The 22,597-nt window shown below is 42.6% G+C and overlaps 1 protein-coding gene across 2 annotated transcripts in view; it reads left to right on the top strand.

Annotated features, from left to right (window-relative positions):
* The window catches only part of cecr2 (CECR2 histone acetyl-lysine reader), a 37,078-nt gene that overhangs the window by 2,538 nt on the left and 11,943 nt on the right, over positions 1-22,597 (top strand). For both annotated transcript variants that reach the window (XM_029434561.1, XM_029434562.1), the window contains exons 2-7: positions 14,016-14,110; positions 17,107-17,290; positions 18,025-18,152; positions 18,398-18,481; positions 19,239-19,306; positions 19,461-19,621. In XM_029434561.1, coding sequence (XP_029290421.1) covers positions 14,016-14,110; positions 17,107-17,290; positions 18,025-18,152; positions 18,398-18,481; positions 19,239-19,306; positions 19,461-19,621 — 720 coding nt within the window. The remainder of the gene's footprint in view (positions 1-14,015; positions 14,111-17,106; positions 17,291-18,024; positions 18,153-18,397; positions 18,482-19,238; positions 19,307-19,460; positions 19,622-22,597) is intronic.

Raw genomic sequence — 22,597 nt, 5'->3', positions numbered from 1 at the left:
AACAAGAAATCAGGTTTTTCTTGCTTCTTTTCCTCTGTTTTTCTTTCTACTGGAGTATTTCTGTGGGCTTTCTTATATCGTAGTGTACAAATCCAAGGTCCTTAATGCTGGTATGTGTTGTGTTGTTGGTGAGTGGAATACTAGGTAGTTGTGTTTATATGGAGGCTTTTGATAGTTTCAATAATAGCCCAATCATAATTTAAGTACCTTGAGGAGCTAGATCACAATAAACTGGCCCATTCTGAAATTTGTCATGTAAATGCTCCTTTGTCTAGCTTTGAATTATTTAAAAAATATCCATACAACTATTTGCCCACTTGAATTAAAAAATCTTTAGTAGTTTCGTAAACAGTATGCCCAATGCATTCCCTAGTATTGTACTGCCCATAGGGCTCTTATGCCACTGAATGTGGCCTTAAGAATGCTATATGTACTTTCAGGCAAGATTGTGCTTGGAGCTCTGCTTTTACAGAGGTGTCCTACTTGCCATTTGGTGTGTTAAGTAGGCTTTTGGTCAGATGTCAGGAAGTTATAAAAATTAGGCAATGCAGACTGCCTTAGTTTGACCTTCTGTCTTCAACACTGCAGATACACTCCGCACAAATCACTTCACTAGATATGACAATATTAAGATATCAACTCATGTAGTCCGGTCTTATTAGTCTAGTTCTTTCTCTTTGGTTTTGCAAACTAAAATATTCACACTAACTTCTGGCACTCGGATAGTGTAAAACAGTAGTCAGCAATGACTTCTTACAGAGTGAGGCCATTTGGATCCAGCATGTTTGTTTTGCTTAATGCCACATACCAGCAACAAGACAAGCTGGCCTGGGCACTGTTACGAATGTAGCACTTGGGGCAGTCCCTCTCTCCCTCTGTTGCCTTTGCCTTTGCCTTGACATGTATAGTTACGGTTGATGAAAATTGATGAGCCACTCAGATGTAATAATCAATCAATATAAATTTGACACCTGACAAAGTCTTTCAACTTGAAGATCGGTTTCTTTCGTCTTCCTCTAAGATATGTTTTTGGGTGCGCTTGTGTTAGAGTGGTTGTGTAATTTCAGCCAGCTCCAGTTGCAGTCCTATCTATGGTTGTGTAGGTATAATTACCCTAGATTTATGGGTGGAAAGGGGGGCAGGAAGTGGCTGTCATTGGTCATGACAGAGTGGTGGAGCGTCAAGTGATTTCACTATGTCCTGAGTTTTAGTGTCAACATTCTCTGACATACCATCAGTCCTTCCTTGTGGACATAGCATCTTATATTGGCTGCTGTTGTCCTTTGTCAGTCTTTGTCACCATTTTCCTGTATTATAGACAGCATAGGTCAATGTTGTGGCTGCTGAGGGCCTCAACACACTCGTTTCTATGTTGTTAGATGTCTATTCTGTTTTTCTCCTCTGGTGTCACCTATTGGAGATGAGCAATAAGGGTGTGGGTGTGAATACCTTTACAGCATTAGTTTGTTGTGGAGCTCAGTTGTTCAGAGTGACAAGTCTAAGGTCTTGTTGCCTATTTCATCACATTAAAAAAAACATGCAAACATGTTCTATGCAAGCGGAAGTGTAATAAGTATGGAAAAGTCACGATGGCTGAGGCAACTGAAGAAATATATACTGTAACCGTGTCACTGAAACACCTGTTTCTTCTTCTCCTAATGGAGGCTTTTGTAATGACTGCCACATTTGACACCACAATGTTTTGTACCCTGTGAAACTGCTACCAGAGTGGATATTGACAAACTCAGTGAGTGAGTCCGACAAAACTGCTGTGGTACTGTTGGGGCAGCCCTTTTTCTCTATGGTGCTGGTCAGTGATAATGGAGCCCCCCCCCACCACCACCACCACCACCAATCTCCTTGGCTTGCCTTACAAAACAGCCTCTTGCACATTGTTCCTTGGCTGATACACTTCACTGTCGCTGGTTTCCACTTTCCTCAGGCCGCAGGCAGTGAGCTGGGAAAGCAGTTTGTGTGCGCGTGTGTATGAGAGATTTGAGTGGGTTAGATGGAGAGGAGAAAAAAGAGTGGGAGGGAAGGGGAAACAGGGGAAGTGGAGAAAAGTGTCATAGAGATGGAGAGTGAGTGAGCTAGGTAGTGAAAGCACAAAGAGTGCAAGAGTGACTTGCAGGAAGGAGGCCCAGGGTCAAATGCCAGCCCTCTTTGCCTGGCTTTTTGTCTCTGTTGCTGCATCCTCAATGATGTGCCCTTCATGCCAAAGACCTCTGTCCCTGTCATCTTCCCACTCCATGCTCTGCTGGCAGCCTCTTTGGCACATTATCATGCATTTATTCAATGTATTTTCATCACCTGGCTGTCATAATTGTGAAATCCTGTCTTAAATTGGCCTTTTCTTTAAGAGGACATTTATAAGCCTTCAAATTGGATTTTTCATGTACACATGACCAACATAGCTCTTTGCAGTTTGCCATGTTGGTGTTCAAACCCCCCTTGATCGAATCTGTGGCATTTGGTAGTTCATACTTTTAATTTGACAAGAATGATCTGATGAAAAAAAACTGAAATGACACAGTAATGGGCCGTCAAAGCCAGCCAGCACTTTTGAGACCTTTTGAGACAGAATATTCCTTTTCTCATACCAAGATGTGGTCTGCTAATGATGGCTTTTACCATCCTAGTTTGGGTCAAGAAATGAAGAGAAACCTAGCAAAACAAGTTATACTTATACACTGAAGTGACTAATTTTGTTCTGTCTGGAGAATAATCTTTAAGTATGGGCCTAAAAGTCTGACAGCCCGTCCACACTTTAATCCAGTTTGTTTGAAATCCTTATGATTTCTGTGATCCTCTGACTTTTCAGGAGGTTTTCAGCAGGACAAAGTTCTCACTTCCCCTGTAAAATATCTGTCATTGTTCCAAAAGGAGACCCTAATAATATAATGATCAAATATTAGACATGCTAGACTAAAACGGTAATTATGTTAAACATTTTTATATGCTAAACATCTGCATGTTGTTGTTAGCATTTAGCTCAAAGCACCACAGTGCCCAAGAACAGCCTCACAATGATGCTAACTTTGCTGTAGATGCTTAAGGTTCACTTTTATTCTTGTTTCAGGATTAACAACCTCTGTGCTTCTCAGTTTTACTTTGATTTAGTGTGGGAAAAACGGTATCCAATTTGTGAATGATATAATCATGAATTCAAAGTGGGTCTAGAGTTGACCTTACATTTTAAAGTCATGTGTCATTTGCGTTATAGCAGCTGTTCTTTTTCAGTAGTTCAGCTTTAGTTTATGTCCCAGTTAGTTTCTTCACAGACATTCATCAGCCACCCTGGTGTGAGAAGAATGGCTGTTGCTGTTCCTAATTCCATTTTTATCAAATATGCGACATCTTACTGATGTTTTCACTCTGGTCACAGTGTCTATCACCAGTCCTGTTACCTGAATGACTGATTGATCCTGTGAATGTTATGTGCTACTATTTTTATTTTGGTAGTAACCACAGTTTAATTTCTTGATTGCTATATCTGTCACTCTCTCTCTCGTACATTAAGCCCATCTCTTTCTGGAACCAGAAAGCAGTGTTTACTGAAATGACTGTAGCTTTAATTTTTTTTTTAAATACTTAATTGCAGGGCCACCTAATGAATAACTCATTCTCAATGTGATTTGTTAAGGTGTGTTGTTAGGCAAAACAATGTTTCAAAAGATGATTTTGATTGGATTAGTTATATCCTTATCTCCAGCCATTGTTAATCAATGTATAAATGATGTGATTGATTAGTTGGAACCAATATTTATTGTGCAATTGTTGGCAAAGAGCTCAGTTATTGAAGTGCTACTGTAGTGTTTTCCCCATTGTCATTCTTTCTTATATTGTTCAGCTTGTTAACATTGGGGAAAGACTCAGTTCCTGAATATTTCCTTAACCTTTAAAGGCCCTGTACACCTACACGGGTGTTTTTCAGTTATTCTGGCAGATTAGACCTCTTCTCAGGACTGTGTTTGTGTACAGATTGTCCTTGATTGACAGCGCCCTCACTCAAGTTTTGTTGCACCTGTTGGGGTGGGACTTTAAAGTAAAACATTTTGTAAAATGTGTAATATCTTCTCGCTCATCATAATTTGCCAAACTCCTGCAACCCAGCTTCATCTACATCGCCTCCAGTCTTATGTTTGGCATGTTCATGGACTAACCCCACTTTTACCTCCCCAAGTCCCAGTCCTTATTGCCATCACTCGTCCCACTACCCCATACCCATTAGCAGACCCTCTACCCCATCCCCTTCTCGAGCCCCAGCAGCCTCCCTGTCCCTGAGCCCCAGCCCCTGGCATCACCATGACTAAACCCCAGATGGTGGTTCTTTCTTTCCCTTCCCCCTGGAGGGTGGAGGCTCTCCACTCTGACTGGGTGCTAGCTGCTGCTGCTGAAGCCCTTCTCGGGGGGGCTCCTATTTTCGTAAAGCATCCAGTGTTATTGTAAAAGAAGATTTAGTCCTATTAGATCTGGTAAATAAGCAAGAGCGGGCAGCCTGTGAGCACGTCCTTGTTTCTGTTGTCTAAAAAGCAAATGGATTAACGGGGAATAGGATCATGGCTTAAGTGTTGCCCAATCGTGGCCCAACTTCAGACAGACACACAGCTTATTCCTAGTTTTGTTTTGGATTATACAGTAACTGTCACTTTATATGTGTTGCCAGTCTGGCCTCAATTAGGGGGCTTTAATGCGAGGGCCAAGGATGGTTGTAGTATAGATGTGTGGCAGCATATCACCAGCAACGGTAGGCAGAGGTTGGAATTTGGTATCTGTGATATCTCTACCATCATCATCATCAGGGATCAGTCGTGGCTGGTGACGTAAATCACTGATAACTTTACCTTCAACCGTGGGCTGATTTTCCCCCGTTATCAATTTCAGTGAGGAGATTAGAGACCCACACACAACAATGATCCATTCTCATCCCAGATTGGCACTGTTCACTCATCACTCATCCCTTTCCCTTTCTTTCCTTCGGTCCCACCCACTGACATATCCCCAGCTCAGCCCTTCTTACAGCCTCACAGACACCAACCTCTGACACTTTCCTTTCCAGATCAGGCTTCATATAAAGCCTTCAAAACTTTTTCACACTCTGTGAGTAACCCTCGAAGATCAAGAACCTTTTTGTATGTCTTTTTTAATACCCTCCCTTGCTTTCATTGTGAGGGGGGGGCTTTGTAAGTGGCTGTGGCCCTTCCCCCAGTTGTGATTGACAAGTGAGAGCAGCAGTACATGCATCAGATGGTTTCACATGGGGAGTGTGTGCACAGAGGGGGAGGTAGAGGGGCACATACACCGGGGTTTGTTTCAGCCAGCTCCATTGTTGCAGCTCCCCATGGTTCCCTCTCTCTGTCTCCAGTCTGAGGCGGCGTCCCTCCAGTGTTGCTCTCTCACTCTGTGCCTTTTGCGTCTGGTTGTGAAGCAAAGATGAGAAGACTGATGGTTGTGAAGCAAATATAAGAAGACTGAGAGAAACCAAGTGATGAGAACTTCACCAAACAAGGTCTCATCCAGTGGGAGCCCTGGAAAACTTACTGGAGTCACTGGTTAATATATGTGATTAGCGTGCCAAGAAACAGTGTGTTGTGTTTGTGTCTATTTGTCTGTGTGTGATGCAACACCACAGTTAGAGGAGGAAATAAAGAGAGTTATTTTGTAACATGTTGCCGTTTGTTCATATAGAAAACAAAGTTGACAAAAAAAGAACAATGTAAAGAGGGAGGGAGCATTGTGAATGTTACTCCAAAAGTTTGAGTTGATATGTTTTATAGCAATGCTGAGTTGACTGAGAGCTGGCACAAGGGGACGCATAGGAGGGGTGTGGATTTGTGAGGTTTTAGTGTAGACTGGCACACACTTGGCTGACTACAGGGATAGCAGGGGGCCACAGGCTGAAATAAAGATTTCTGGTTGGCACACTTTGAGTGTTTTCAACCCCAATGTATCTCTTTACACGGTTTGTTTTCAAAATATAAAGTAGAGACCTATGACATTGCAATTTGGAAATATTAGGTCTGAGTTGGCGTTCAGACAAAATGCAGTTCTGAGTTTTTTTTTTTTTTTTTAAATACAATGGCGGTTGCATTGTTTTGGGAATGTTTTTTCAGTTACTGGTGACACGAGATGATATCTAGGAATGCAGTGCCTTACTGGATGATGTTGACAGCCTTTTGATGTTGTGGGCGTGTTGGTGACACAATAAAATATTATCTAATAGTTGAAGTACAGTTGTAGGAACTACTTAAAGGCTTATCAGACACCAAAACATTGGTTAATAGTTTGTTATGCTCACACACAGGACTTTTCATGTCTGGAAAATTGATTAATTTTTATCTTTCGTCACGACGATCACAACGTAAACGGTCAACATGCAGTGTTCATGTTACAAAGCAATCTAGATGGATAGATATCTACTTGGAACATATTTCATTAGACTACAAAGGTTCTTACCAGATAATGTTGCATTGCATTGCATCAATAGCGGAGTGTAGTTCAACTTTTTTGCTGGCTGACCCTACTTGTTTTTGCAGCTAATGGAGGGGTCTTATTCAAATGAATTAGAGGGTTGTGTTTTTTCACACAGGATTGTTTTTTAGAATATCAGGACCTTTACACGCCAGGCTGACTTCACAGAACTAGTGCCAACAAGACCCGACACTGTCATCTTACATCTTCTGTACAGAATACAATACCTACTGAATCAGTGAGATGCAGTGAGAACCGCTTTCAAGCAACAGGCTCTGCAACTTCCTCTGTTGCATGCATTCAACATACTGAATAGAAATGTTTTGGTCACCAGTGATGGAAGAAGTAGTCAGTTCTGTTGCTTAAGTAAAAGTAGAAGGCTAAGACCATAGTGTAAAAATACTCAGTTACAAGTAAAATAAAGTCTGTCATTCCCAGTTTTACTCAAGTTAAAGAACAAAAGTGTGCATCAACATATATTTAAAGTAATAAATGTAAAATTACTTAATATACAGACTGGCCCATTTCAGAATCGTATATATTACACCATTGAATTATAAATATTATTGCATTGATGTGTGATTGAATGTTGCAGCTGGTAAAGGAGGAGCTGATAACAATGAGTTTATATACAGCGGGGGAGATTATTCTATAATAACATATCGTAATTTATTAGTTGATTATATTTAAATGTAATAATCTGAATCTGCAAAGTAACTAAAGCTTTGAATTAAATGTATTCGAGTAAAAGTATAAAGAACCATGAAATGGAAATAGTCAAGTACAGTACAAGTACCTTTTTTTAAATTGTATTTAAGTACACCACTTGAGTAAATGTACTACATTTCACCACTGTTAGTCACTAGTTCAGGTTTCCCACCTGCAAACACAGCCAGTTGTGTCATATGAACAATATGTGTAACAATATGCGGAGATTCAGGTCCACACATGTAGCACACAACAGAGGATTGTCTGTGTCAGAAGTGTTAAAAGTGAAAGTCTGTTTAATGTCCGATCAGATTAATGCCGCTGTTTACGTTCTCACATGCGGCTCCTCGGGGTAATGTCTAGATATTTTCAGGGTTGCAGTGCCCCTGCACCACCTGTTTGCCCAACATATTTAGGTGTCTTTGCCACTGAGCAGTGTCTCCGAAGTTTCACTTAGATTTTGGAAAGAGATACACTTCTGTTCTCAGTGAACTCTTTTAATATTTCGTAATTAAACATTTTCTCTAAAGGCTACTTTTCATCTCAAGTAGCAGTTCCTCCTCATGTCTTTGTGCTTTAACTTAAGGACCGCAAGCCATCTGCTTCATGTTGTTTTCTCCATTTCAAGACCCTTCACTCCGCCATCTACAACCACACTGGTCAGGAACTATTTATTTCACCTCAGGGCCAGAAGGCTGAATTTTAACGACCTGGTTGTGTGTGTATATGTGCACGTATATGCGGGTGCATGTTTATGTAGTCAGCGAATGGGACCACTGGGATGTCTAAAGCAGGAAGCTCCATTTTATATAAGGAAGTTGATTATGTGGTTTCCTCAGAGCTGACAGTGGAAGTATGAGAGGCGCCGGGCTGCACAGGGTGGCCTCCCATCTCCTGTGCTTAATGATCTTCACCCAAATAGCAAGGGAGCTAGGCCAAGGCAAAGGGTCCCTGTCTGTCTCAGGAAGGATCTGTCCACCGTCCATGCCTCAACCGTGCCTCCCCTCCCCCACACACAGTCTTTCCTGCCCATCCCAACCACCTGTCCCACCTGACCCTGACACACTATAATAACACTCAGTTGAATGTTGAAACTGACCTTCCAGTTGTGTAGTATATGAGCTATATTTAGTCTTTGTCACTGTGCCCACATGGTAGTGCAGCTCGTTTAGATCCACCTGTAGTTGTTCTTCCTGTTCACATATTTTCATGAACAAATGGTGTCCTTGCCTGTAGGCTCTAGTTGTTTGAATGTGTCAACATGCTAGTTAAGACAGGTGTGGAGGACACAACTTTTCACTCTGGCAACAGACATGTCGTAAATCAAGACTGACTATGCAGGCAAATCACCCAACAAGTTCTTGTTTTGATGTGTCAGTTAGATGCTTTCCTCTGATGATCAGATGAACAGTACATCCTGAGGATGCGAGGGCGTTTTCCTGTGGTGTTATGGCTGTGTGTGCATGTTTGTCATGTGGCAGGAGGTGGTTACGTGTGGGGGTGGAGGGTGTTGTCAGATGATGGCTCCTGGAGGAACCATGTGGGAGATGAAAGTGGGAGGGGAGTGGGGGAGGAAGAAATAAAGAAAGAAGCTAAGGAGAGGAAGAGAGGGCCCTTTACACAACAAACAGGCCTCCCTTCCCCCTCCAGCTAGCTGTGCACACGTCCTCCAACTGTTGGTGATATAGACCCCGGAGGAGCTGTTAACGGCAGTGGCATGGAAAGTATCTGCTGTGAGGGAAGCCAGAGAGGCCAACCCCCTGATACTACAGGCTCTGTGGATCTGCCACAACCTTGGAGCTGCTGATGCATATGCTGCGGCATTGCTTATCACAACCCCGTCTTTCTCTCTCTCACTTGCCACTTGCATTGGCCAAACACGCATACATACATTTTATCTCAGTTTTTCCTCCCTTTACAGATATGAATGAACCACTGAAAAAAGCCCATTGCACTTTTATCTGCAAATGCAGATGGTGCCTTGAAGTCAGTTTAGCCTTGATGTATCCTTTCTTTAAAAAATATATTCTACTCTCCTCTTCTTAGTTGATTCATGTCTCATGTCTTGTAACCTTTACCATCCTTGATCTCATGTCAAACAGAGACCTAGAGTTCTGTCCTAGTGGAGACTCATCTTTAGCTTGGCATCGTTATGGATTCAAGGATAATTTATTGACCAAATGCAGTTGTAGCCTAGTCCATCTGTTCTACACAAGAAAAACATGACAAAACAGAACAAAAAAATATATTTTTTATTTGCATCTGGAGTAATGTAAACGGCAGCAACAGAAACAAGGGTGAATTCTTTGTGCAGAAACATTGTCCGTCAACTTTGACATTAGCCTGAGTCTTATCTTATTGTCCTGCGACATCAGCCAGGAGCAGGCTGGGCAATGGAATAGCCTTAGGTCCTAGTTGGGTAAGCTTAGTTCCCATTTGGGCTCTTCTACCGAAGCGGTAACTACGCACTCTGTGGCATTTGGTCCAACTGGTCTGGCTGGATGGTCAGAAGATACCGCAGGCAATGATCAAATTCCGTTGCACTTTATCCAATCCCTGTGCTTCTTTATCTGATTGTGATGAATGTATCTCTGCCATATGCCATACCTGCTCCTGTAATTAACAAGGGGAGAAAAAAAACTTTCATACAGCAGATGTGTGTATGATGCAGTATTGCTGAATACACATTTGACCCCGGTTGGGCCCGTTCTTATGAGATAGCTGTCACAGGTAAATCTCTAGTTACCACCTTTAATAGAGACTCAAGTCTGCAGTGCCATACCTTTCACTGGTAAACAAAAAAATAACACAGAATTTCACTGGATCTGATAGAAAAGCTGTTTCAGTTTCAACTCTCGCTTGCTGTGTACTTTTCTATTTTTCTCCCATTGGTCTGTCTTTCTTTTGTTCTCTCTCTCTCTCTTTTTGGGGAATAGGTTAAATGGTGTTTAGACATCAATATCATTCGGTTTTATCACCTACTAGTGACGCATGGGCTCTAACGCCAGGGATCCAACAAAGCATCCGACCCATGTTTATCTCTGGTTGGGAGTATGGTCGTAATTGAGAATTTACTGACATGCATCAACCCATTCAGATAGAACTCAGGTCAGAGTGCTGGTCTGAATGATGAGTTACCTACAAGGACAAGACAAGTCCGTAATGTGCAAGGTTGATGGCTCAGCCAAGTGTTTTCATCAAGGGTGTTTGGGGTTTATATATGGGGGTGTGATGAAATCTAGAGAGGGCAAAGACGCCTCAAGGATGGTTCAAGAACATTGTACAAAGGCAGAGCATACAAAGAGGAGAAGGATTACGGAAAGCCTTTTAGCTTTAGCTAATAGGTCATCCCCTGCACCGTTTGACTGTTGCTATTGGGTTCATATGCTCTTTCTGACAATCTCTGAATCATTACATGTCTTCAAAGGCTACATGAGATGTTATGTAAAATTCTTCATCCACCTACAAGTTACAAATGGTGAATAGAATTTTTTTTATTAAGATTTGTCATTGTCAACATTATCTAAGAGGCACCTGAACAGCTACAGCTTGAACAGCCTAAGTACCTGAAGTCACATGACAGTACTTGATTTAGCTGTCATGCTTTTACAGCTCTGTTTTTTCTATCCTCACCACACTGCTCGACTGCCATTTGGAGACCCTTTTTTATCCGGTCAACTCTGCCAGCTTGATGTAGCTTGCGTGAAGTATAAATTCAGCTTGAGTTCCATACTGGCATGCTTTTGGAAAAAAGTATTGCGTTCATTAGCGGTATGGATATGAACAACAAAGTGTGTGTGTGTGGTTGTGTGGCCGTGTGTGTGGCCACATAGGGTTAAAATTATATTAATGCATTGCTTGCATGAGTGACAGAAGCTGCTGCCCTTTACTGGGAAAATTCAGGAAATGTAACCGGTTAATGTCAGTGGACGAACATTAGGTGTGGCAGGTTCTTGTGAGAATGAGAACACGACAAGTGGCAAGCTGTGTTGACGCCACAGGTGTTACTTCTCACACTGTTTGCCATTCTACTGATTAGACGGCTAGGTGAGACAGGGCCTCAAACAATTGTTTTGAGTGGATATTTTCTGTCTAGATGCTGCTTTGTTTCCCCCACCATGCCAAGATACAATTTTGGGAGAATTGCTGCCAATCAAAATAGTCTGCACTGTCCTCAACTACAGTGGAGCCAGCAACTGTCTGGAGTCTGAGGACAATGTGTGGAGGGAGAGGAGAGATAAGCAATACAGAGAGAGGAAAAGAGTGGGCTGGAGAGTGGAGCAAGGGTGTTGTCAGGGGAATAATAGAATGCCTCAGAGGCCCTCATAGACACTATGCAGCAAGACAGGGGGAGGAAAATGGTGTGGTAGAGAGGAATAAGAGGTTAAGCCAGCGAGAGAAGTGAGAGAAAAACAGCAGGGGAGTCGGGTGAGAGAAGTGGCAAATACCTTCAGGGTAAATTGCTGATTGCAAGCCAGGCCTACAGCAGGGTTGTAGTGATGACACACCTTTTTTGACAAGCCTCGACTTCAATCTTTGTCCTGTGTGTGTGTGTGAATTTGAATAGCCTGTTTTTTTTACTGTAGTAGCTCAGTGATAAATATGACAGTTTATCTCTATGATTTATGCAGTTTATAGCATATCACTTATCAAGCCCTCTTATCTTTGAGTCCCATTGATCATTAATTTGGAGCAGCCAAAGTACTGCACTGTGTTTATTCTGTTAAGACACGTGTATGAAAAAGTGTGTGTTTATGTCTGTTGTTGACAATGTTTGCCAAAGGCTGTGCGTTGTGTCCTTGTAGTGTATTGGTTTGGTTGCTACTTGTTTGTGCTGATTAGGGGGAAAGGTTCCCACAGGACATGTCCAGCTGCAGTGGGGTGTCCCTTGCAGCCCTTCATCAAGATGAGTGTTTGTTAGCACCAGGCCACAGAGAGATTGGCCGGCTGGATGGATGGCTGAAGAAAGGGCACGTACACCACATTAATTCCACTTCCCTCTGCCATCTGAGATGCAGTGTGGCACTTCAAAGGTGGAGCAGGGTGGTGTTAATCCAGGGGCTGAAGCCCTGCTCTCTGCTGTGCTGTACTCAACTCTGCACTCTTCCCCCAGCCCTGGCCCCCAGCTTTTTCGAAGTGTGATCAAAGTGCAGTCTGTCTCTGATGGATGGGCTAACTCCGGCCCAGAGGCTGCCTGACAGGGAACAAGGAAGTGGAAGGGAGCGTGACACAAGATCTCTCGGCATCCTATGCACATGCGCTAGTACTCACAGAGAAACATACACTATCTAACTATCCTTTAATGATCAGAGCTCATGGCTATGACATAGTTATGAACAAGCCATGACACATGCGCTTGCTTGAGAAACTGTTTAAACATTGAATCAGTCTCTTTGTTGTCAAAGCTCTGACTCCCTTCATGTAGACTAGATGAAACTGTCCTTAACCACCAAACCGTAACTTCAGGTTATCCTGCTTATGTCTTGTTGTCATCAAACTCACTCTCCTGGTATGTTTCTGTAGTAGTGCAGTCAGAAGCAGGAGCAGGCTGTGAAGGTTTCCCTCACACTCTAACTTCAAGCAGAAACATCAATCTTATCCTGTTTTTCAACTTCTTTCTCACCCTCCTTTCTGCCTCTCCCCTCCTCCTCCTCTGTTTTTCATCGTGCTGACTTGTTGGCTCCTGGCTTCCGTCGTTCTCCATGGCCGGGAGGTGTGTACGCTGACCTTTGGTGACCCCTGAGCTCAACCAGGTTCCTCTAGCGAGAGGCAGTCTGAGTAAGAGACGAGTGAGTGCACAACAATTAAACATGCCTCCTCGTCCTTGAGATATATTTGGACCATTTTGTTTAACCTTTTGAACCTGCAGTAGTTTTTTGGGAATGTTTATAGGGGAGAGGGAGAGAGACAGAGAGTTTGGATCTGTTGCAAGTGTGAGAGCAAAGACTAGGAGTGGTAAGGAGTGGTAAGCTGCAGGCAGTGTCAGTCTTTTTCTGAAAAGAGACTGTTGGGCTTCAGTCTAAAGGGGCTTGTTTGCATCCTGCAAAAGGGGGCTTTAAGTGAAATGGACCCTTGGCTGACGGAGCACTTAACATTTGCATTTCTGCCCTCAACATCGTGTTCTCTCTCTCTCCCCCTCCTGTTCTACTCCAGAGCTTTTGGGTATCATTGGGGAGAGCAGTGCATGCTGGGAAGCCGTGTGGGGTGCTGTGTCTTGGTTGGTCAGCAAAGGAGAGGAGGGGGCATGGCTGTGTTGCAGCTCTAGGCCCCTGCTGCCTCCCATCTCTCCTCGGTGCTTTCAGGCCTTTTAGAGTTTGCTCTGCCGGTTACTGCCGCTTCATAAAACCTCAATGGCTGAAACACAATGCCAGGCAGGAGAGGGGTCATGGCTGAACTTGAACCTCGGCACCAGCCAAACAACCACTGGCAAACCAAGAAGCCTTAATAAGACAACTTGCAAATTCCAGCCAGCTGTCTGCTTCTGCCAGCTTACCTTACACTGATACCAAACTCTTTCAAACATGTATGCTGAAAACTCACTACTATCATGTCATATTCTTTGACGTCTCAGCACGCAGCTGTGACATTTACTTTACTTTTCTCATATAATGGCTAACAATTGTTTGATACATCAAGAATCACCTGTGTTTTGATAATAATGCTCAAGTTATCATTTGAAACTCCTCTGTTTCCATCATTGTGCATCGTGGCAACATTTAGTAAGATATGTTATATCTGTAAATGTGTACCGATAACTCGGGTCTGTTCGGTAAAAGTACTTGCAGAGTTCCTTTGTGTGCACTGACTCGACTGTCTCATTTGTTGTGTTTATCCAGGAGCTGGAGAAAGCCCTGTCCGAGCAGGACTTGGACTTCCTCGGGGACCTCATCGCTTGTCTGTTGCAAGGATGCTACCAGCGCAATGACATCACGTAAGTGTAGAATACAAATTTATTCTGCAGTTTAAGGTCTTTTTGTTTAATGGTATCCTCAACTGATGGATGAGGTTTTGACAGTTGACCAGTTGGAAATGACACTGAAGTCTTGCTGTATAGAGGTACAAACAGTTCACAATTCAATCTATACATACATACCTGAGTTTTGGGTCATGGTCTAGTTTCAGTACAGTAAGGAAAGTTGGTGGTGGTTGGTGATAAGATACCAAATTGATATTGTTATGACAGCTTTACCAGATATATACTTTATTGATATCTTATTTGAGAAATTAATTTAACAGATTAAGCATAGATCTAAATGTTGTCTAACCACAAGCAGCTTCTAAGTAAAATATTTTAAATTAGGGACATTTTAATTGAAGTGTATTATTTTAAAATATTTGGAGAAATAAGTAAGCAAAGTTATGAATCTGACTAGAAATGCAATGCAGTCTGTTCGATGCACACATTTCAGTCAGCACAAAGAGAAAGGGCAAGAGATATGGTATAAGACGACCTGCGTCCGACCTGCAGTTGTAAACATGCACTGAGTTGTATTGGGTTTAACAAACCTAGGTGAAGGTCTTAACCTTGAACTAGAACAGTGGAAGCATCTTCTGCAAATACAGAAAGAAAAAAATCAAAAACAAATCATAGGACTTCAACATTACTGGTAAAATAAAATGTGTATACAGCAATAGAGGGTACACATTTACACCGTCAGTCCACCAGAGTCCATTAGTACTAGGATACTCTAGTACAGGGCTCAAATTTCAAAAAAATATTTGAGTCTTGTTCTTATTGGAGAGCCTGAACCTTTCAAAGTGCAACACATTTATCAACTCTCTTATCCACATATGTTGGAGGTCTGTAGAATCTGTTTTCTAGCCACAACCATACCAAATGAAATGGCCTTTTGCCTTATTTGTTTGTCACAGTCATGGCAGCTAAGACAGTGACTATTGGGTTAGGTTCCTAGTCCTTCTCAAGGGCTTTAGAGAAACATATAAAATACACTCCTCCAATAAGTAAACAATTTCTCACATGTCCAAAGAAAATGTATCAATGTCCGTGCAGTCTTTAAATAAAACATTTGAGGCACAATGGAAAAGAATTAATGCACAGTTTTTTGTTTGTTTGATATGTAGCTACCAAGATAAAGCAGTATTTCCAGCTACTTCAAATTAGTCATAGCACCCAAGAGGCTTTTTATAGGAAGTCTGAGTCACTGGAACAATGACTCTCTGAGGAGTCAGAATTTACTCCCCATATGGTGACTTAAGGTCTGTGGTGAAATCATGCTCTACTACTACAGCAATATATGAACACAGCACAGCCACTGAAACTTTTCTCTCCTCTGTAATCAAATGATGGGAGAAAGTGAGTACGTAGCAGAGGTTTTTATTCAAATCCACAAATATGTTTAATCTCTCAAGGGGAGTCCCCCTTCATACACCTCCTACTTTAGCCCATCATTAGAAAGAGGCATAGTGGTACCAGTGACCCGATAAGAAGAGAGGCAGGAATGATCCAGTTTCTCCACCCAGGCAACCGATAACAGGAGGACAACCTGCTTTATTGGACTGGACAGGCGCTGGCATCCTGGGGGTGGCTGCTCAGCACTGGCCTTTCACTGAGCTGCCCTTTTCATCCGCACGTGTTAAACGCTCTGCCGGAGCGGGGGAAAGGAAGGAGGGAGGATGTTGGGGTTGAACGAGAGACAGAACGTAGGAGCGAGATGGGGTAGTGAGGAGGGGGTGGTGGGGGCTGCAGCTGTGTGAAAAGTGCACACTGCTCTTTCAAGATAAGCCATTTTTTTTCTGTCCCTCTTTTCTCCACGCTGTTGCATAGATGCTCACCCCTGCCCCAAGCCCTTGTTCTGTTCATCTGAGTTGGAACTGAAAGGTACAGATTAATCGGCGAGACCTGAACCGGAACCAACATTTATTTACCAGCTCCGACTCATAGCAGAGATACAACCTCACTCCCATTCAAAGAAACTAGTCTTTTTTTTCCAGCCCCACCTCCTCTGTCTCACCAGCCCCTAGGGTAGTTTGAACTTTGTTTGTTTCCTAAGCTATGCATTACAAAAGGACGCTAGTTGATATTGAGAAATGGTGTGTTGGCTTTACAATCTGCACATGGCATTTGCAATTGAATTGGTTGCATTTATCCATACTGACGGATCTCAATAGACAAAAAAATCTTCTTTCTCCTTTTCTTTTTTGTTATAATAAGTTAATACAGATTTATGTTCCTTATAGCTTCCTTAACCAGAAGCAATGTGTAACGAGTCAGATCAATGAATCTAAGATAAATGATTCAAATATTTTAGGGGCTTTAAGTAATGGGAACTAAATTACTACTGTAATCAAATTTGAAGTCAGCTTTATTTATATTGCCTAACAAGTGTGTTTCAAATTAATGTACAGTGAATCGGCCTTCCTAAATAGTCATATTAGGGAGGCCTAACTCATCATCAGTTACAAAACAAACTGAGGAAATCACAATTGCTTCAAAAGAAACCACCAGACACCAGTCACAAGTAGGGAAGACATAAGAGATGTACCTAACTCACATAGTCTGGCTTTACCTGAGATCCTCTAAGACAGTTAGGCACCACTCCATTACAACTCTCCATACTAGCAATACTACAATTAAGGGGGGGGGGGGGGGGGAGGAATAAAAAAGGGATTCTGCACCAGAATGACTAGTTGTGTTCATTCTGCAAAGACAAAACAATAGAATAGATACGAACACGAAAACAAAAGATTACTGTGACAATATAATGAGAGTGCAAGATTTAAAGATTTCTAAGGAATTTGCTCTGCTGCCGTGTATGCCAAAATAACCTGTCAATATTAGTATTTTAGGAGACTTTATCTGGTGTCCTTACTGTTGAAAGTTATGCATGTTATGGGGTCTTGAGAAACGTATAGCACCTGCCTCTCTCACTCTCCGTCTGTCTTCTGTTCTGTTGCTCTGCCCTTTAGCCCCCAGGCCTTTAGCAGTTACCTGGACGACATCATCAGCTACAGGTGGGAGCTGGAAGAAGGGAAGCCCAACCCTCTTCGAGAGGGCCCCTTTGAGAACCTCCCTCCTCGCACTCAGGTGCAACTGCTGCACCGGCTGTGCGACTATCGCCTGGATGCTGCTGATGTCTTTGACCTGCTTAAGGTACACGTCCATGAGAATCAGCTCAAACAATCTGGACATATTTGTTTTCATGCGTGCATTATACTCAGGTTTGAAGTTTTATCTTTTCTGACTGGATTGAGTCAGCCATGCTGTTGCGTGCAATGATACTAGGGTACAAGGTTTTGCAAAAACATTAGTAAAGCTACATTAGTTAATGCTTAAAACCACATAAATATTACCGCCCTAGCCTGTAAGCATTGTATCCCATTAACATTGTTATTAGTACATAAAAAACCTCAAACTACTTTTATTATTGTGTGTGTGTGCGTGCGTGCGTGCGTGCGTGCGTGCGGGCGTGTGCGCCACGGGTTGGTGAATGTTAAAGCACTATACATTTTCATTCTTTTAATCCTTTAATACCACTAGAATGCGTGCAGTCTAACTGAATTTACAAGTAATGTTTCTTTTTATTACACCTCGTCGGAGATAACAGAAGCTCAACGTATATCCTGGAATTAATTAAGATGCCACTAATAATAATCTCTTCATGCTGTCTCAGTTTATAATTTTCCTCTAATATATTGTACAGTTTTCTCATGAGATCAGGTTTTTTGAAATCATTTAGCAGACGGAATTTATGAAATATACTGAGGGCTTTATGATTCACAGCCATGTAGGCTCAAAGGACTGAATGACATCACCCACTAACGATGGATGATTTAAAAACACGGAGATACACATGATTTAACAATGTACTGTACCCCGCCCCTCAGGGACTGGATGCTGACAGCCTGAGAGTGGAACCGCTGGGGCAGGATGGAAATGGAGCCCTCTACTGGTACTTTTATGGCACCCGTATGTACAAAGAGGAGTCGGTCAAGAGGAAAGCATATAGGATCAGGTAAACATCACCTGGCATGGCGTATATCCTTTTTCTGTCCAGTACACCAAGAATGAATGTTATGTCACTGGTCAGGTTTTCTGTGGTTAACTAGTGCATGTGGTAAGTGTGTAATTGTAGTATTTTGACCCTCGTTTACAGGCCTGTTGAGGGTTAATTATAGAGGTCTTCTATTGCTAATTACCCTGGTTAAAAGGCTATCATTTTAAAGACTTATTTTCTACTTCATGCTGTTTTTCCAACAGTGAAACCGCTGAGCTGACATTACCAGAGAAAAAGAAAAGGGGAAGACCACCAAAGAAGAAAAAAATGGAAGACCCCCAGCTAAGGTGAGAAAAACATTTTTGTTTGTTGTCAGTGCCAACAGCGTATAGCAGAGAAATGCTCAGATGTGCAGTTGGGCATGTGTTGCACAGATGTACTGCTTATGTCAAAAGAAGACTTACATTTAACTGTCGGAGCAGATGCCATGGCTGTTGGCCACATGGTCTTTTTGTGCATAGATAATGGTGAGAGGTTGAACAAGCATGGCTCGAGAAAACGATACATAATCAGGTTTTTGAAGACTTGTGTTGTCATTACCCTGGCTCTCAGTCAGTTGTTGTCTGACCGGTAGCCCACTGCTATATATGAACTGTAATACATGATTAATACCACATGCGTTGAACCCTTGTTGGGAAAAACATGTTGGTCATGGATGTATACATTAGAGCAGTCGTAATTGCATTCTGTGTTTTTGTATTCCTAAATGTACCCTGTCATCCTTGCTACTGTATACTGCACTTTTTGGATTTGGCTCTAAGTGAAAGGAAGATAAAAGGTAAGCACAAGGCTAAGGAAGGACTTATAGAATATAACTTGCAGCGTTTTGGAATTTGTCCCAAATTGTACATGAAAAAAGGGTATTCAAACGTATTGTCCAAAAAGCCTAATAGTCATTGAAACATAAATTCATTCACAAAGTATAGGACGGTTGTTGTTCTTAGATTACAACTAGCTGAAGATGCAATAGTTTTAATCACTGTGTTCTTTGTGGAAAGGTTGTTTATCTATAATTCTCCTATGTTTTTTTGTTTAACCTTTCAGTGAGTTTGAAGGTGAAGTGACAGAAGTGAAGACAGAAAATGTTGTGGAAGATCTCCGCCCTAACACAGGTGAAAGGATGAATACAATGTTGACTACATCGAGAATTCTGTGGATTTGTGCTTTATTTGAGTTTTGACTACCACTTTCACTGAATTTTAATGGTCTCTATACATTTTCCCGAGAATCAATAAGTCAATGTCTCTGTTCTTTGCTTCTACCAAGGCCGTAAGAGAGGCGCCTGGTCCCTTGTGTGTGATACAGAGGAACAATGGGTCAGTCTGGCAGAAAGCATCAAGGACAAAACCTCCCCACAGGACCGCCACCTCTACCGTGTCATCAGCCAGAACTTCCTGCCTGAGATCAGCAGCATGATTGAGCACAAGGTCAGACACCAAAGAGACAGTGCGACCATTAGTCTCCATTACAGCCCTACATAATGTCTTCTTTTAGACAGTGTCTGGGTAGAGTTTGTCAGCTACTACCCAGAGCAATATGAATGAGTAGCTGCTCATAAAAGCCAATTCCAACTATGGTAGATCTAAAAATGCAAATTCTATTTTAGCTAACCATTCTCGCAAATCTAAGCACTGGAGTGATTTTCTTTTTTTAAGTCTGTATTTAGCAGAAACGACCAATATACTGACGGTGGCGGTATCTATCTAACTTCATTTAACTATTTTTATTTTAAGTTAATCTTAACCTTCTTTTATACTTCTATGTTTTTATAACTTTAATTTGAAATTAATGTTAATTTTAGTCCCTATGCATACGACTTTTTGACATTGGCGGCCTCAACGGAGCCGGGGTAATGACGCTTGAAAGATTTAGCAATCTCCACCAATCTCTGTTCAGGTGATTTCATGTTCTGACACGGATCACTGTCCTCCTTCAGGAGTTTCATTCATGATGCTGGACACTTTAGCTGGGCCAGCTGCAGGAGAGGTGAAGTGAAGGAAAGCCGGTCTGTGCTTGCCTTTTTAATTCTGCACGGTAATGAAATTTGCCCCTGGCATTTCACTTGAGCCTCACTGTAGAGAACTATGCTCTTGAGCTAGTTTTGGTTGAGCACAAGTTCTGTGGTAATCTTCATGGGGCTTGGCCATACCTTGGGTCGTGCTCATTTCTCCATAATATCTTCCTTGGAATGTGTGTTAAGTACCTCAGGGGGAGATTATAGAGATATGTTTTGCCCCTTTCATAGCTACTATGAGTCAAAGACAACCCTACCCACACACCTTTCCTTCCAGCTTCTGTAGTTTGCAATGGAATGAATCAGCCATTGGCTACTCAAAGCTAGAGTAGGTTCCTGTTTTGTATCCTACAGATATGGTGGTTAGGTTCTTTCCACTCCTGTGATATATAACCAGCACTGACTGTTGCTATAGAAACCCTTGCAGCCTTTCTCCATCATCAGTAGTGAAGTAAAGAATCCGGCTGACAGTTTGATGTTGGCCGAGCAGTCCGTGACTTCTCACAGACGGACAGTGAGTGGATGAATGTGGTCTCATCCTTCATCGACTGTACATTCAGCTCATACTCGCTCAACATATATGGCATTCAAAAGGACTCTCTTTCCATAGCTTTTCTCAATACACAATAATAGTGAAGCATTCTGGGGGTTCTAAAACAAAAGCAGCAGATTGTTGCATGTTGTTTTTGGTTTGGGCTGGTCAGTAGAGGAGCGTCTTGGAGACCTTCTTGTCAGTTTGCTCTCTTTTTAATCTGCATTTATTTTACAGTGTGTTGGACTTAAAGAAAGATATTTATGTTGAACAGAACAGAGATCTTTGGTCTCACATTACACCATGGTGCCGTACAGAGGCGCTCCTTCGTTTGTTGTTTAAGTTGTTAATGTGTCTAATTACTACAAAGACATTGTAATATGTTACAATGTGTAATAAGTTTTCCCAGAGCCCAAAGTAATGTCTTCAAAATGCCGGCTTTTTTTCACCATTAGTCAAAAATCTCGAACTATTCAATTTACGACGATACAGAGAAGAGAAAAGCAGCCCCTTTCCTCATTAAACCATCTGAAATCAGCAAATGTTTGGCATTAATTGACATAAATGTATCTGTCTTCATGTGTGCATACAAGCTTGTCAAATACGTGTGTGTGTGTGTGTGTGTGTGTGTGTGTGTGTGTGTGTGTGTGTGTGTGTGTGTGTGTGTGTGTGTGTGTGTGTGTGTGTGTGTGTGTGTGTGTGTGTGTAGCCTCTAGAATCCTTCCTTCCGCGTGTCTCAGGCTGCTGTCACCCGCCATTTCATGGGGCACTGACAGCAGGCGGGAGCTCACCTTGAGGCAGGATGGAGCCTCTTGAATGACAGCTCTGCTGCGCTGCAGGATTCTCTCGACCTCTCTAAGTGTCAACACCAGAGGCACTCTATCTGCTTGTGTGTTGGGTGGAGGGGGGATTTAGTGCTGGTGGTAATGTAGGGAGGAATTGTGGAGCCCGAGGATATGCCAGTGTTTCACACTAAGACGAGGCAGAGATGGAGTGGGGACAGAAGAGTTGTGGAGGGCACTATAGATCAATCACAAACATGGTTAGGGGTTGGTGCCTACTATGAAATGCACAGAGAGGGAGCGGAGCGAGGGTGAGCCGAAGAAAAGCGAGGCGAGAGAGAGAGAGAGAGAGAGAGCGACCCTCCGCGACAAAAAAAGAGAGAAGTAGAGGGGCGGGCGAGAAGAGAGAGATCTCGCCCGAGCTAACCCCCCCCCCCTCCCTTGCCCCCCTCTCCCATCTCGACCGCATCTCAAGCTAGCTCTCCTCATCTACTCCTGCGCTCGAGACGAGATCTGCGCGAGAGAAAAGAGCGAGCGAGGAGAGAGAGAGAGAGAGATAGAGAGGGAAGGGGAGAGGGAGAGAGAGATGAAAAAGAGGGAGAGACAAAGAAAAGAAAAGGGAGAGAAGGAGAGAGAGAGCGAGAGAGAGAGAGAGAGAGAGAGAGAGAGAGAGAGAGAGAGAAGAGAGACGAGAAAAGAGAGAGAGAAAAAGCGAGAGAAAAGAAAGAGAAAGAGAAGAGAAGAGAGAGAGAGAGAGAGAGAGAGAGAGAGAGAGAGAGAGAGAGAGACAAGAGAGAGAGACAAAGCGAGGAGAAAAGGAGAGAAGAGAGAGAGGGGAGAGACAGAGAGAGAGAGAAAAAGAGAGAGGAAAACAAAGAAGGAGAGAAAAAGAAAGAGAGAGAGGAGAGGAGAGAAAGGAGGAGAGAGGAGGAGAGAGGAGCGAAAAAGAGAAAAATAGAGAGAAAAGAGAGAGAGCAAAGAGAGCGAGAAAAAGGGGAGAAAAGAGAGAGGAAAAGAGAGAGAGAGAAAAGAGAGAGGAGAAAAAGAGAAAAGAGAGACAAGAGAGAGAGAGAAA

This window comes from Cottoperca gobio, chromosome 6 (assembly GCF_900634415.1).
Source record: "Cottoperca gobio chromosome 6, fCotGob3.1, whole genome shotgun sequence".
Lineage (NCBI taxonomy): Eukaryota > Metazoa > Chordata > Actinopteri > Perciformes > Bovichtidae > Cottoperca > Cottoperca gobio.
This window is presented reverse-complemented; position numbering and strand designations above follow the sequence as displayed.